Below are 15,862 nucleotides of genomic sequence, written 5' to 3' on the forward strand. Positions count from 1 at the left end.
TCCTCAGGACTCCCCCCTGAAAGCGGTGCAGATGCTTTGGGTGAACCTGATCATGGACACGTTCGCCTCGCTGGCCCTGGCCACCGAGCCCCCCACAGAGTCTCTGCTCAGGAGGAAGCCGTACGGACGCAACAAGCCGCTCATATCCAGCACTATGACTAAGAACATTCTGGGACATGGCGTCTATCAGCTCATCATCATCTTTCTCCTCCTGTTCATCGGTACGGAATAAAGACATCTAAAGAATAAAGGCGTCAAATGGGACTAATAGCCGAGTGTATAAGATGAGGCGGTCTAATAAACTTATGCAACTATGCAATAAACTTATGCAATAAACTTATGCATATGGTAACATGACTCCTCGCTCTTCTTTCGTCCACAGGTGAGCAGATCTTCGACATCGACAGCGGCCGCAACGCCCCCCTCCACGCGCCCCCCTCGGAGCACTACACCATCATCTTCAACACCTTCGTCATGATGCAGCTCTTCAACGAGATCAACGCACGCAAGATACACGGCGAGCGCAACGTCTTCGAGGGCATCTTTCGAAATCCCATCTTCTGCTCCATTGTTTTCGGCACCTTTGCTGTACAGGCGAGTTTCCGATTTTCATCCCTTTTTTTTACAGTGCCAGTAAAGTGTATCAGTTTTTTTTTGACAATGCTTCTGTTGGTGTATTTTTAGATCGTAATCGTCCAGTTTGGAGGGAAGCCATTCAGTTGCCAACCTCTGGACCTAGAGAAATGGATGTGGTGCGTTTTCCTCGGCTTGGGGGAGCTCGTGTGGGGGCAGGTAACCAAAGAAACCGCCGAGATGTACACACGTCATTTTGGAGCGCCCCCATTCAGAACAGAGCTCATGTCCGGTATTTAGACCGCATTGGATTTTTCAGTTGAAAAATGTTGGTTTTGTGAAAATATGACTTAAATCGCGGAAACTGCAAAGCTAATGATATGAGATTGAGACAAAATTTTGACTTAACGGTTTGTTAAAAGGTACAACCTAATAAAAATAATTTTAAAAAACGTTACAATTTTGGTCTCATAAGGTTCTATTCCAACTTTGAAAATATGGTCTTATCCTCACTAGGGTGGCGAGAAGTTAAATAAAAAATAACTCAATTATTTGGGTCAATTTGATCCAGCTTTCTGCCTTTTTTTTTCCATACAGAAAAACCTTATTTTTGAGGTTTTGTTGTGCAGTATAATTTACACAACCTAGTCTGTCTCGAGCAATAGTTTTTTATTATGAGTTTTTTTTTTCCCCAAATAATCCCATCAATATTTCTTAGTAATGTTGATCATTTACGCTAAGTATGAATTCACTTCAATTCAGCAGTGCTGGGTGTTTCCAAAACCTATGCTGGCACTGTATTTATTTTTGGGGTAAGTATAGTGCTAATATGCTTTCATACAAAGCAAATCACTATTAATGTATTACATATGTAAATCTCATCATCTTTATGCGTTGCATCGTACATTTATTTCCACTTGTAAACTTCAGTCTCCTCTTGTGGGTGTCAGGTGATCGCCACAATACCCAACAGCAAGCTGCGCTTCCTGCGGCGGGCTGGCCAGCTCAGCCAAAAAGACGAACTCCCAGAGGAGGACGTAAACGAGGAGAACGAGGAGATCGACCATGCGGAGAGGGAGCTGAGGAGAGGCCAGATTCTCTGGTTCCGAGGACTCAACCGCATTCAGACTCAGGTGGGGCGCTCGTGACATCACCGAGGAAGTCCGAATGGCTAAATGTTTGTCGGCCTAGCCCGTAACGGAAAATGTTTGCTCTCAACATGAGTTGAGTTCACAGACACGCGGCTCTCGCTCGGGGTTCGGAAGCGATGGGCCTGGCGGACCTCCAGGAAGACGCTCTTTGGAACTTGAACTCGGCAGACCGTTATCACTGTGATATTCAAGACTATCTGACTGTCGTGCGCTTAGTGGTTTCATCTCACTGTGTGTGTGTCGCTGACGGTTGAGGGTGAAGCTATCACTTCGCAATGGTAATACAGGTCGACGTCCCATTGGAGCTTCGTAACGACAATTAGAAAAACAGTCAAAATATATGGGAATTTGCAGAAATAATTGTTTGCATTGTTACAGTTCATTTGTGTTTTAAGGGCTAACAATCGCTATAGTTCGGGTCCTACATGGTTTGTGAAAATTTCGCTGAAAAAAAAAGTGATTTTGTGCACGTCAAAATAAATTCACCAAAAATTATATGAACGTCAATGCTATAGCCTTAGCGGGCTTTGATTTTTCTGCATTCTGATAAGCTTGACTGTCCTCACAACTCCTTTAACCCAATTTTTTTTTTGCCATCACGTTAGATAGCTACCAAAATCGACATACATCAAAAATATCTGGTTCAAACGATGTTTAAGGACATTAAGAATTACGTATGATGCAATCTAATGCAGTCAGACATTTTAAATTCAGACAGACAATAGGCCACCATCAAACATTCATTATTTTAATAATAATGTCATCATTATTAATACAAGCCTGCTGAATAAAAAAATAATTATTTTTTGCCCAACTATACCATTTTTACAGGCCAAACCTAAAATAAATGAAATTTAAAATGCTCTTTTTTACTGTTCCCATGTTGGGATGCAAATAAAGATGATTGTTTTTAAAAATAATATGTAGATTTTGTCACTGGATTTGATTCAAACCTATTTACTTCTATTTGTTTATTCACCAAGATGACATGATTTCAAATTGACTACAGAAAATATAAAACCTTAATGAATTAAGTTTGTCACTCATTTGGTCTGTCATTTCAACCAACAAGAAGGGTCTGAAATGTTTTTTTTTTCTTTATTCCCAAAGTAAGCACAAAAGCAAATTTGTGGAGGATGACAGAGACCTGATGATATTTCATGTTGAGACGGTGAGGTAGTTTAAATTAAACGAGTAAAAACATCATTGCAGGTCTAGTCTCAAAAGCGTTTCCCTAATTATTTTAATAAATAAGTTAACCTTGTTTTTTTTCTGCACTGCTTATTATGTTCAGTTTGCTAAAGCCTATCCCAGCTGTTGGGTTTTAATAAATAAATAAATAAAACGAAAGTCTCTGGTGGATAAATCAAACACAGTTATTAGAAATATAAATTTATCCTAGAGAGAAGCCAGTGAGAGAAGCTCAAATCCAGTGGCCAGAAAGCATGTTGCCAAGGTGATGCAAAACCCTGACCTTCAGCCTCGTCTCATCACAACAGTGACTTTTTTTTTTTTTTTTTGCATTATTTTTGTCCCTGGAGTCAACACGCTCACTCGGGGCCGCCATTTGTCCTCTGCTGTCCCGCTCTCTCCCGCCCGCAGATCGAAGTAGTCAACACCTTCAAGAGTGGCACCTCCTTTCAGGGGGCGGGAGCTCTGAGACGCCAGTCGTCCACCACCAGCCAGAACCAGGATGTAACCAATATTTCTAGTCCTAGTCACGTGTCCTTGTCCAATGCCCTTTCCTCTCCTACAAGCACTGCTGCTGCTGCTCCGTCTACTGGCCGTGAGTCAGAACTCTGTCAGTCTGCTTGTCTGTCTGCCGGCACTCAGGGACGTCAGCCCCGTCAAGTTAGAAGACATAGTAGAGCCTCCAAAGTTGAACGAGCGCAAACATGGCTAGTATCGCTCATTGAACTGTTGTTACTTGCGACTGACTAAATAACAGGCGTCAAACTTCAGTCCTTGAGGGCCGGTATCTCTCCGCAACACACCGGAATCAAATGAATAGCTCATCAGGAAAGCGGGAGCTTGAAGGACATCTTTGGATTAAAAGTGTGTCTGGGAGAGGAATATCAAAAACATGCAGGATACCGGCCCTCGAGGACCGGAGTTTGACACCTGTGGTTTAAATGATTTAGCTCTGAATGCCGGCTCGCTGCTTTTGCGCTAGTGAGCAAAAGTTAATGTAAATTTAACGAAGTGCTTGCTTTTTGAAAATTTGCTGAAATTTTTTGGAAAATTTGAGGACGGGAAATACAATTGTAGCTGAAACTCTCAACGCAAATCTTAAGCGACCAAATCAGATCTAAAATGTATCCTAGATCAGTAGAGCTTAACTATAGAAAAGCATTTTTTTGGAGGGGGGGGGTGAGTGTTGTGCCATACGTGTACTATTTATTAAACTTTGAAATGACATTTGTAGTGGAATCTCGAGACATAATGTTTTCGGCAACTCCGGAAGATGGACGATCTGTTTTATTTCTGGCTCGTCTGCCGGAAAATTGTGTCACTAATAACAACGCGCATGTCACTAAACCTTAAGAAAATAACGGAATAAAACATTTTACAAAAGAGTGCCTATAATAAAAAATAGTCCTGTTATTCATGTTCCATTTAATATGCTCTTAGTTTGAAAATAAAAACGTCCTGTTTTCAATACAGCATTAAATTACGGTCGATTCTCCTGCAGAAAGACCGTTAAGACCTCACGTACCCCCTGAGGTTCCCTATCGTACCCCAGGGGTACTCGCGCCCCGGTTTGAGTACCACTGGCCTTGATGGTTTCTCAAGGTTTTACAATACATACTTTGACTCAACAGGCATCCACTTTGGAGGTTCCACTGTATTAACCCCATAAACAAATCAGAGTGCTTTTTATATTTATGGGGTTGGAGTCCCTGAATCATTCTTTTTAATTTTCTGCTTCTCTTCTGCTTTTTTGTTTGCATATTTCTGTCTTGTTGCTTTTCACGCTGGAATTCAAATCTCCTTCCATGCTCGGGTGTACTGTCCTCTCATTGGTCAATGTGTTGTCTGTTTCCTCAGAGTGCTAGGAGCGCGGGACTAAGGGTGATACCCACGGCGTGACATTTCAGGTTGTGAGTTTGTCTCCCTCTGCTCATATCGCTGTAAAAACCAACACCAGCCCCCCCACCCCCCCCCCCCCCCCCACCCCAACTTAACCCCCACCAACATTCGACCACTAACCCTCACCACCGGCATCCCACCTGACCCGTTTGCGTCTTGACGGACGCCAACTCGAACTAATTCCACTGATGGTAAACATTTAAGTATGGGCTGCAGTAGTTTGGGTCATTTAAGGATCCACTCCTAATTTTAGTACTATTACTACTTGAAATACAATAACGTTCCTCTAAAAATACTACTTTAAAAATAACAGTGTTCCGTTTCACTATCCTCTATTCAATCTATTCTGATTCTGAACTTTAAGAGTTGGTTTACTTAAAGCCCAACTCAATTTTAAGTGTGTAAAGATGCTACACTTCTAACTAAAATGTCATCTTTTCGCTTACTCGGACATTGGCGCGCACCGTTTGGATGAAGTCTTATTTTCTCAATGTTGAATGTGAGGCAACCTTGAAATGTATTCCTCAATGTTCTGTTGCTTCATGCTGTTGTGTAATTGAGTGTCCCGTCGTCATGGTTACGGGCACAGAGCACCTTGTCCGCGGCGACAGCCACTAATGGCGATGTTACGTGTCAGACGTCCTATTACCTGATCCCATATTATAATTGCGCTATTTATGAGATAAAATTCAGTATTTGACTGATAGACATTTATAAATCATTTTTTCAATATTTTAAGGTAAGTTTTCACTAATAGTTTCATTCGCGTAGTAATTGTTTTTATATTGTAAAAACATGAACATTTAAAAAAATATAAAATCTGTTAAATTTACATGATTTTAAAATATTTATATGATTGTCATTTTAATATGTAGTTTTATTTGTCTTTTGAATATAATCATGTATGACTAATGTCAAATATAAACTATTTTATTTTCACTAAACTGATGTCTTGTTTAAGAGAAAACAAATATTTGCAGAGTACTTTTACTATATATTTATTTATACTGTATTTTTTTTATATTTGATTTTGATTAAATGAGAATCATGTTAAAATGTCTAAAAGAAAGCTTACTTTAAAATGGAAAGAAACCAGCAATTTAAAAAAAAAAAAGTGAATTAAGAGGTAATCTTGTTATTTCTGTTTTACAATACTTCTTTATTTTTGTATATTTAAAAACTGAGCTGAAAAATCTGAAGGAACTATTGTGCATTTAAATTGATTGCAGGTCTTGGGGTCAAACAAAAATTCCATTTCAATCATTTTTTTACTATTGCACATTTTTATGCTATTGCACAGTAACCCTTTCCGTAAATAAACTACATTGGTACCTTGAGCTCTTACTTGAATGTTTACCAATCCATGCATGGAGTTGAGACCTGATTTATAAAAAATTAAAAAAGTATATATATAATATATATATATATATATATCTTCCCCTCCATGTGTTTTCATACTCGTTGTCTTGTTGCATGTGAGTTGTGTTGACCTCCTGTTGCAATGTTTGCTCATAGTCTCACAACATGCGTGTGCTGTTTTGTGTTGTTGTGAGTCCTCCTGCACTGCTTTGTATGTGTGCGTGAGTGTGTGCGTGTGTGTGTGCGTGTGTGCGCAAACCATTTCCACCCTCCTCTTATTTGGCACCACCCTGTGCTCTAAATGTGTGTGTCCCACGCAGAATGTGTGGATGCTGAGCCAGCAGATTTGGCTCTGGTACATTTTTTAAATTTTTTTTTAGAGCACCTGATTAGATGGCTCAGATCTAACCTCCTTCCTTTTAACTGACCTTGTCCACCAGATATCCTCCAACTTGCATGTGATATTCTCCTGAATTGTATCCCACTGTGTAGACTATGAATTCATAGTCAGCCATCTGCTGCTGCTAGATTTTACAATTGCGTTTCATCGACAGATGACATTTGTGTACAATACAAATGGAGCTAGAAAACCAGTCAAATTGTACAAGTTAACACCATTTAAATGAGGATGTGCACACTTGTGCCACACTTTTCACAGCGTTTCAATGATTAATTTTTAATATTTCATTTCTCTTTTTAGTTAATTTAGTTGTAACTGTATTAGACATGTTATCAGTCTGATGCAGTAATAACAATGATTTATATTTTATGAATAAAAACAATTTCAATTAAAATATATATTTTGTCTTTAAAATTATAATTACAATACGCGAAGAGCTTGTGTAGCTAGTCAGTCACTTTAGACGTATGAAGAAAAGAAATCAGGTTTTGTGCTGAAAACTGGAGCGTGCCCAGTGGGATACAAATGTGGTGGTTGACGACCATGCATTTTTTAAAATTTCATTTATTTTCATGTTTTTTGTCTGTGAGCATTGCGTTGATTAACGTGGCTTGTTTCTAGGTATACCGCACATTGGACTAAAAGCGTATACTTATAACAGGCATTTGTGTGGCTTTGTTGTTGTTGTTTTTTTTTTTCTTTTTTGTGATTGTTACGTTCCTCACAGTTTCCTTTAGTGCACGCCCCCAACCTGAGTGAAGTGTATAGCAATGTTGTACAAGCACAGGGAAGACCTTCTCTTCTCACCCTGCCTACTTATTACCAAGCTCTAATGGGGGAATTTGACATGATGTCACCTCGTATGAGCCGCCATATTGGTCTTGGGAAAACAAATGGCGATTTTCGCTCTTTTTACGACGGCAGCTTTAAATATGCCGTCACCACGCCCAGAACAATGATGTGTTTACATAGATGTCATCAGTTTGTGGTTAAAAATTTATTCTGTGTTATACAAAAATGATGTAAGTGAAAACACACTTTATGAATCATGAAATAAAGTGACAATTTTTAGCAAAATATTGTGCAATGACAAAGATTTTTCATCTAGAGTACACGTAGTTTACAAAATGGCGACCTCTGGCCCAAGGAAAGTTGTCTTGCTTTGTTGGAAATGGTTGCCACGTTTTCACTATGATAACTGCAAACGAGTTTTTTTTTTTGGTTTTGTTTAGTTGTTTACTTTTCTTAATGTTCCTCTATTTTAAGTGTCTTTCGGCGTTGTAAAAAGTGTGATACAAATTTGGGTAAAAAAGACTTTATTTTGTGAGGACTTTATTTCAATGTAGTTATTTGCTTCCTAATATTACTAATGCTCGCAGGTTTCTATTTCTTTGGTACCTTTCTTTGAGTTAAATAGGAGCACAAAAAAAAAAAAAAGATCCAGTACTGTAATTGCAATATATGGCACAGAGCCAATGATACACAGCGCAAAAAAAAAGCACAACGGACTGAGTCTATGCCAAAACATTTCAAAAAATGAAAATGTTGCTGAAAATGTATCTGAGTTATTTTTTTTTATTTGGCACGTAACATGCAATGTTTGCAAACCTCATTTGTAAAATGTAATATGCTCCACTTGATTTATTCTGTACTTAAAATTGAAAACAAAAATATACAAATGAGCTTATGCGAAATTACCGACTTGCACGACTGATCATGAAATCAATGCACTAATAGGAAGTTAGGCTTCCAGGTGAAATTTCTGGCTGAAGCTAAAATGCGTAATAACCTTTATAGGTAAACGTATTTGGACTTTCTGCAAGGTTTTGGATGCACATGTTGATCTTTCCGCACAACTTGGAACGGAAGAATTTCCAATCCTGGAATTTAGCCAGGGACGTAGCCAGAACATTTTCAGTGGGGTGGTCAGGGTGCGAAAGTCATGATTTTGATTGGCATTGACTATAAGAATCGAAAGTTTCTTTATTCTTCAAATATGCAGAGTATGAAGGTATCGAGGCTTCTAGGAATATTGCGGTCATGTGAAAACGGCAGATGAGTTTTCGGACACGTATCGAAAAAAATTTGCCCTGTAGTTTGGGCCAACCCTGGCAACCACGTAGCTCCACCCGCCATATTTGCGGGGCTTTCGCGGAAACTCTATCAACGGGCTTGCGGACTCACACGAGTAACTTATGTTTTACCCAACACCAATAAGGCGCCACGTATTAACAAAGAGCCAGGATGCCCGAGTCCATCCATGAGAGGCTCCCTCCTTCCCATCCCGCCGTCAAGACTCACCCTTAACCCGACGCGTGCTCTTCTCCCCCCCCCGGCAGATCCGCGTCGTGAACGCATTCCGCAGCTCCCTCTACGAAGGCCTGGAGAAGCCCGACTCCCGCACCTCCATCCACAACTTCATGACGCAGCCCGAGTTTAGGATAGAGGACTCCACGCCCAACATCCCGCTCATCGACGACACGGACGACGACTCGGCTCGCCGGAGGGGGAAGTACTCCAGCCAGCCGTCGTCGCCCAACAAGAACAACAACGCCATCGACAGCGGCATCAACCTCACCATCGACACCAGTAAATCGGCGGCCTCGTCCAGCCCCGCCAGTCCTTTGCACAGCTTGGAGACCAGCCTCTAACGTCCCGGTTTCCGAACCCTCACCTCCTCAAGTAACCGCTACATACAATCCGAAAAAAGAAAAAAAAAAAAAAGAGAAGGAAAGAGCGACACAGCCATCTCGCATCTGTGGTTGTAGGAGCAAACTGACGACGACAAGGAGGAAGACAAACACTGGAACCTCCCCTCTCCTCTCCTCTCGTGATTCCGTTCCGATCGACATTATTGTCCTATTATTATTACTGTCGCTCCTGCATGAATGTACGTTGCCCGAGTTTTATTTCAAAGGGTTCCGCCCCCGCCCTCCCGTTTGGATTCTTTCGCGATGGACGTAAGGACAGCTTCCTCTTCTTCTCCTGCGCGGCACCATCACATGACGCTGGTTCATGTGGCCGGGTGCCAGGGCTCAACTTGCACAGCAGCTTTGCACCTCCGGCCCCACCGCCTGCCCCAAAAAAGAAAGGAGGAGCGCAAACGTAATACAACGCCGATTTACGGGATTATATTCTATAAATATGAACACATATAAATATATTTACAGTAGAGAGAGTTTTATCTTTGTTTGTCGGCATGTTGCCTTGTTCCTGCTTCGAATGGCTCGAAAGTACTTTTGACTTATTTATGTCTTAAAAGAGAATGTAATTTGTTTACAGACCACTTAGAGATATACTTCCCGGTTTCTAGAAGAAGGGACGCCAGAGCTCAGACGGTGTGTTAATATTACTGCTAAGGATTAAAAAAAAAAAAAAAAAAAAACGGGGAAAAAATACGAGAACATTGTGCTGGAATTTGCCTGCTATCTTGTGAAATATTGTAGATATTTTTAGAGGATTAACAAACAAAAAGAAACCAAACTATAATGATAGTAAATGTGGAATCTTAGTATTATTCTTTATGATTGTTGGGTTGGAGCTGCCTTTGTTTTAATTATCTTTTTTTTTTAAGAAAGGCCTCCACAGGGACATGGGACATATTCTATCTCTCACTAACTTTTCTTTCATTGCTGCTTCTTCTTTCTTTTTATATATGCTATAAAATAGTGTTTTGTTTTCTCCAGTTTAAAGTTTGATACCAGGACCTTCAAAAACGAACTGCATTAGCACTCGTGTACCTTGACCTCACAGGAATCGATTCAAACAATGTCATTGGGGTATATTGTGTTTGTGTTTTATTTCATTATTATTATTCATCCAATCCAGATCATTTTCAGTGCTTTCCCTCTTTCAGAGAGGCCAACATCCACACAGCGCTGTCGGCCATTTTTAAACAAGGTTACGCCTCGTTTTATTTATTCGCCGAATAGTAAAAGTTTAACACGTTCTCATTAAACTAATAATTCGGTCTTGAATTAAATACTCTTGCTTGTTCAAACTTACTACCACGCTCGGCCCACACGCAGTGACAAAAACAAATTGTTTTTAAATTTATTGTTGCCCGTCTGTCTAAGATACCTGATTAAAATTAGGTAGCAAACAGAAATCTCGAGAAGTAGTTTTGTTTTGAGTGATACTGAAATAAATGACGGACACATCAAGCCAAAATGGCTGTGACGGATACGCTGACCAAATTTCACTTTGCTAAGTTAAACGGGCTTTGGAGGCTTTTGGAGCTTTGTTTTTTGTGCTCGAATTTTCATAATGAGTCATCAAATGGCTGTGCCATGTTCTCTGCGATGGAAACTTTAAGGCCTCAAACGTTCATAGATTCGGTCCACATTTGGGAGCAATCAGACAATCAAACTCTAGTTGTTTGCTTCTGATTGACCAATGAAATGGCCAAAATTAGCATAAAATGGTCCCTTCAAAATAAAATGCCATATTTATATTTTTTTAGGCATGGCTTCTTGGGCTATTTTGAGCTGTGGGTCTGCCTATGATATACATGGCTACCAAATTTTATGTTGATGAGGTAAACTGGTTTTGGCAACCTTGATTTCGTACCTTGTGGAGCTGGGTTAGAAGGTCTTCAGATTTCATGGCAAATCATCCAATTTTGGTGCTGCCATGGTGAAGACTCAAAAGCCTCCAAATATTGCATCGCCCGGTTATGTTGTAATGTTTTGGTTCAAATCTGGAAGCAATGACAGAATTGATTGATGGCCTCATGACCTGAATATGTTCAAGTCAAGTTTTCCTAAGACTTTTATTGTGGGTCTCCTCATGTTAGACATGGCTACAAAATTTCTTGCTGCCATATCAAACCGGGTTTTATCAAACCTGAGCTTGTGGATTTGAGTAAGTCAACATTTTTTTTTTTTTTAGGAGTTAAGTGAAAGAGTCTTTGAAATTGCTAAAATGTCCCATAAATGGCCTTGTCAAACAAAAATGGCAGACTTCCTGTGTCATTTGGTTGATTTTTGTTTTTTCTTTGAAGGTCTACTCATGTTAGTTATACCTTCCAGATTTCATATAGCGAAGTGAAACTTGCTTCCCATACGTCAAATCAAATCTTATACATAGAGTGTCTTTTTTTTTTCCAGATTAATTTGAATAGATTTTCCTCCACAAATAGCCTCACAGCGCTGTAGGCCAGTTTTAACATCTCCGGGGGGAAAACAATGATACAAAAATGGAATGTTGCTTTGGCTTGTTTTCTATATACATATATCCATATATCTAAAAAAAAAAAAAAGAGACTTTTTCTGCACTATTTGGTTATGAATGAAAATTTACGTGGTGTAAAATCTAGATGTGCTTTTTGTGTGTTTTAACCGAGCTTGTCTTCCTGCCGTCACGGAATATACAGTACTCTAGCATCTCAGCTTTGCTCACTTATAGTTGTAATATTTATTGTGCTTTGACCGATCCACACGATCAGCAGAGGGAAAGTTTAAAAAACAACAACAAAAACAACATATTGCACTCAGAAGGAAAAGGCCACTTTAAACAAGCCTGTACACTTTCTAATACTAACTCAAGTCACTGGCAAGTGCGGCATGTTCTATAGGCTCATTATGCAAACCATAACCATTTTTCTACTAAATAAAAATACACTCTTGTATTACAATGTTTATCCAAGCTGTCCTATCTCATTGGCTCCTATCCTCTCATCTGATGCCGTGTGGAGAGGGTGCACAAACTTTACCAGCCAGCTCAGGCCTTTCGAAAAATCCTTCAGTTCACCAAGAGTCGAAATTGTGTTTATTTATTTATTTGGCTGAAAAAAAAAGCAAAACTGCAATCAAGGCACACATGCAATACAATCAAAAGACAACATGCATAACACTGAATGGAAAGTACAGTGGAACCTCCAAAGTCATAGAAAAAATTGGAATAACCATCATTAGAATGGTCAATGCCTATTTAAGCCTCCTGCAGGTCAAACTGACTCGTCCATCCATTTTCTGTATGGGCTAGCATTTACAAGCCGACTTTAGCTATCGCTTCCTCCTTGGTAGCATGATTTACAGCTTTTGCAATGGAGTGGGACTATAATGCTAAATGTTATCAATTTAAAGTTGGATTCATTTTTTGAATGTACAATCAAACCAGATGAAAAATGTAGCTGCCATTCAGAAATGTTACTAACGCCACATCGCTTCCGAATTTTTTCAACTGCGTGAGGTCCCTTTGCTTCCGTTAGCTAGCCATGAGGCTTCTCCCCCTTATAAATTTCCATGGATGGGCATTCCATCAATATGCCGATTGATTTCTCTCGTTTAAGTCATTCTTTGGAGGTTCGACTGTCAATGTTACTATTGACAGTAGTATTGAGGTAGTACTGTCAATGATAAGTCTCCCATCACGCATCAGTAATCAAATTCAGTCTGTCCTAGGCGGCTCAAAACGTACGATTTTCACATCACTATTTTCTCTCTCCCTCACTCCCCCCCTCCCCCACTGATGACAACGACGATAACAATGAAACTTCTTGCAATATGCTCTCTCACCTGCCTCGATGTACTGTATTTAGCAGCATGCAGTTTGTGGAACCAAGAAAAAGAGACATGCCAACAAGCTTAACTAGCCTTTTGGCATACATGCTTAGCCATTTATTGGGTAAGTGATTTAAGTGTTCATCTTGTTTTTAAACTATCTATTTTTTTTCTAAATCTATACGATAATTGTAAATAAAGAACTCAATGTGTCTGTTCATTTAATACTATGCAAAAAGTCATGCTTTTTTTCCCCCCCTCTGATTGTTACCCACCTTTAATCCTAGAGTGTGTTGCTGGAATGTTTGTGCTCTCCAAAATCAGTTAAACAATGTGATGTAAACTAATTTTCTAGCTTGAGGAAAACTTCTATGATGATGATGATAAATGATTCTGATACAACGGGGGAGGATGCTCATGATGATGATAATCAACTGTGACTCTTGCTGCTTGACTGTCCCACTCATCACACTCCTTGACAAGAGCGCAAGTGGAAAAGATGAAAAAAAAAAGTTTAAAAAAAATGGAAAATCACTAAATAAATCTCCCAGAGCAGCATGACCCAGCATGGTGTGTCCTGACACATGTCCTCGTCTGACTCGATGCGCTTCTGCAGTATTACAGATTCTTGTATTAATGTTGGACATATTATGCGGACGTGAGCAAAATTGCAAAAAAAAAAAAAAAAAAGATGTTTAAAACTAAGTAGCCTCCAAATATAGAGGAAAAAACAGGCAGCTTGCAGTTAACTGAATGCATCTTTTGAATTGTAATTAAATTTATGTTTTATTTTGTTATATTTTTAATTATTAATACATTTATTTATATGTGATTGCAGGGGTCATAAAATGAAGGAAGAGTGGAAATCACAATGTGAAGTAAACGTTTTTCGGTAGGCTACGTTGTTCTAACATACTGCAAAGTCGTTCCAATGTATTGCTAAAGTCATTTGAATGTATTGGTATAACAAAGACTAAATGCCAAAAACTAGGGTTGTCCGATACCACTTTTTATCAGACTAATACCCGTGCAAATACTCCTCTTGGGCATAGTCGCTGTTATCAAGTACCAATAATACTTTTGATACACCAAATTCCCCCCCCAACGAAAACATACATTTAGAAAAGGACCTATATGTTCCAATATACCATTTTGTTTTGTGCATAGAATATTTTTTAATGTCATTTTTAGCTTGAATATCGAAGATTTATGATTTTATCATGAATTTATATTTGATTTTGTTTAAGTTAATAATGTGTCATTTTAATCAAAAGTAAAAAAAAAAAAAACAAAAAAAACAAAAAAACTGCTCCATACGACAGTGGAGCATTGGCTATACTTAAAACATAGTATGTTTCCCTTTTAATGCCACATGGTATTGACTTGCGCATGCTCGTAACTTTTCCATATTTTAATTACCATTCATATGTTTATTTTTCTGTATGAATATAATGTTGTTTTAACCGTGTGAAATGAACGCCATAAATTCATGAGCTTATTAGTAAATATGATTTTTTTTTTCCATTCCCGTTTTCAAAACATAAAAAAGGTGGATGAAATGTATCAACGGCGTTATGTTCCGCATGGATGTAACATTAAACGTTCGGAAAAATAAACGATAAGGAATATTTCTCCCGAGGACTTAACGTTGCTGTCGTGCTAAAGTGGCTTGAAAGAGGATTGAAGTGGAAGACTTCTTGACTTAATCTTCTTTGCTTTGCCGTTCTTCGTTCTCCGTTGCAGATATGGCAATTTGTAATATATACATCTGCTGAGCATGCTGAGCTGCTTTGATGGGCTTGTATTGCACGTCACGTGCGCGTACGACATGTTTGTGCGCGCACGAAGTGTTTGTGCGCGCGCACGTGCGTGTGTGTGTTTGGTAGGGTCAGCTACAGAAGACAGAGACCAGCCGAGCGCGTCATGTTGGTTTTGTAACCGTCAATGCACATTTTAAAACCACTGGAGGGCAGTAGCACACCAGTAGTAAATATTGCAGTTTGTGATCAATCCATGTACAGTGATTCTTTTGTTATTTAACAGTGATGGGAGCTTGTTCTTTCACTTGCATTTTCTTTGGTTTGGTTTATGTTAACATATACGGGGGTATATTTGGGATAGTTGGTATTTTTGCAGTGTTTTTGAATAGTCATACACTACTTGATATGTAAACACCTTTTATTATGGCTTTGCTTATCAATTATATTTTGCCAAACAGACACCCCCCCACCCCCCGACGCGCTGACTATAAATAAGAGTAGTATCCATACAAATGTTTGAGTATACCTACACTTTTTAACATTAACAAAAGAAAAAAAAAAAGCAATATGAATCAACTTTCAACAACTGATATTGTAGTTACGGCTTACTCTATAATTTAAAAAATAAATAAACAAGTTCGTCAAAGGGCCTGAAACAAAATGTTTGATTTTCCCCCAATATGTTTAATGTCAAAGGTTTTTTTGTGTTTGTCCCGTTGACCACTTGGGAGCAGTGTGCCAATGTGCCACATCATCCACCATTATAGCACACTTGAAATGAAATCCCTCAAATCCTCAAATTCCAGGAGCTACATTGGCACAATTCACACGTTGCATTTACGCGCACGTATAGCATCAGCATGCGTAACTGCACTTACTCGGGGGGTGGGGGCGCTCGGAACGGCCTGTGAATATAGAGTGGGCTCCCACAGCTCGGAAGATTAGCGCCGGGGTGCATTCAAGTCCGTGAGCGAGGGCCCTTTTCCAGGAAGAAAAATCCTTCACAGGGCCCCCAAGTTGAATCCT

At 39.3% G+C, this 15,862-nt stretch overlaps 1 protein-coding gene across 7 annotated transcripts in view; it reads left to right on the plus strand.

The window, feature by feature from the left end:
- atp2b2 (ATPase plasma membrane Ca2+ transporting 2) overlaps window positions 1-13,637 on the plus strand; it is a 75,312-nt gene extending 61,675 nt beyond the window's left edge. For 5 of the 7 annotated variants that reach the window (XM_088422591.1, XM_088422590.1, XM_088422593.1 and 2 more), the window contains 5 exons: window positions 8-221; window positions 383-594; window positions 685-792; window positions 1,524-1,706; window positions 8,913-13,637. In XM_088422591.1, coding sequence (XP_088278717.1) covers window positions 8-221; window positions 383-594; window positions 685-792; window positions 1,524-1,706; window positions 8,913-9,224 — 1,029 coding nt within the window. In that variant the 3' untranslated portion in view covers window positions 9,225-13,637. Of the gene's footprint in view, window positions 1-7; window positions 222-382; window positions 595-684; window positions 793-1,523; window positions 1,707-3,326; window positions 3,511-4,772; window positions 4,823-8,912 lie in introns of all 7 variants that reach the window. The other 2 variants (XM_088422594.1, XM_088422597.1) reach the window with 2 other exon arrangements.
- The last annotated feature ends 2,225 nt before the right edge of the window (window positions 13,638-15,862 follow it).

The sequence above is a fragment of the Hippichthys cyanospilos genome, chromosome 9 (assembly GCF_059441005.1).
Source record: "Hippichthys cyanospilos isolate Australia breed blue-spotted pipefish chromosome 9, RoL_Hcya_1.0, whole genome shotgun sequence".
NCBI classification, from domain to species: domain Eukaryota; kingdom Metazoa; phylum Chordata; class Actinopteri; order Syngnathiformes; family Syngnathidae; genus Hippichthys; species Hippichthys cyanospilos.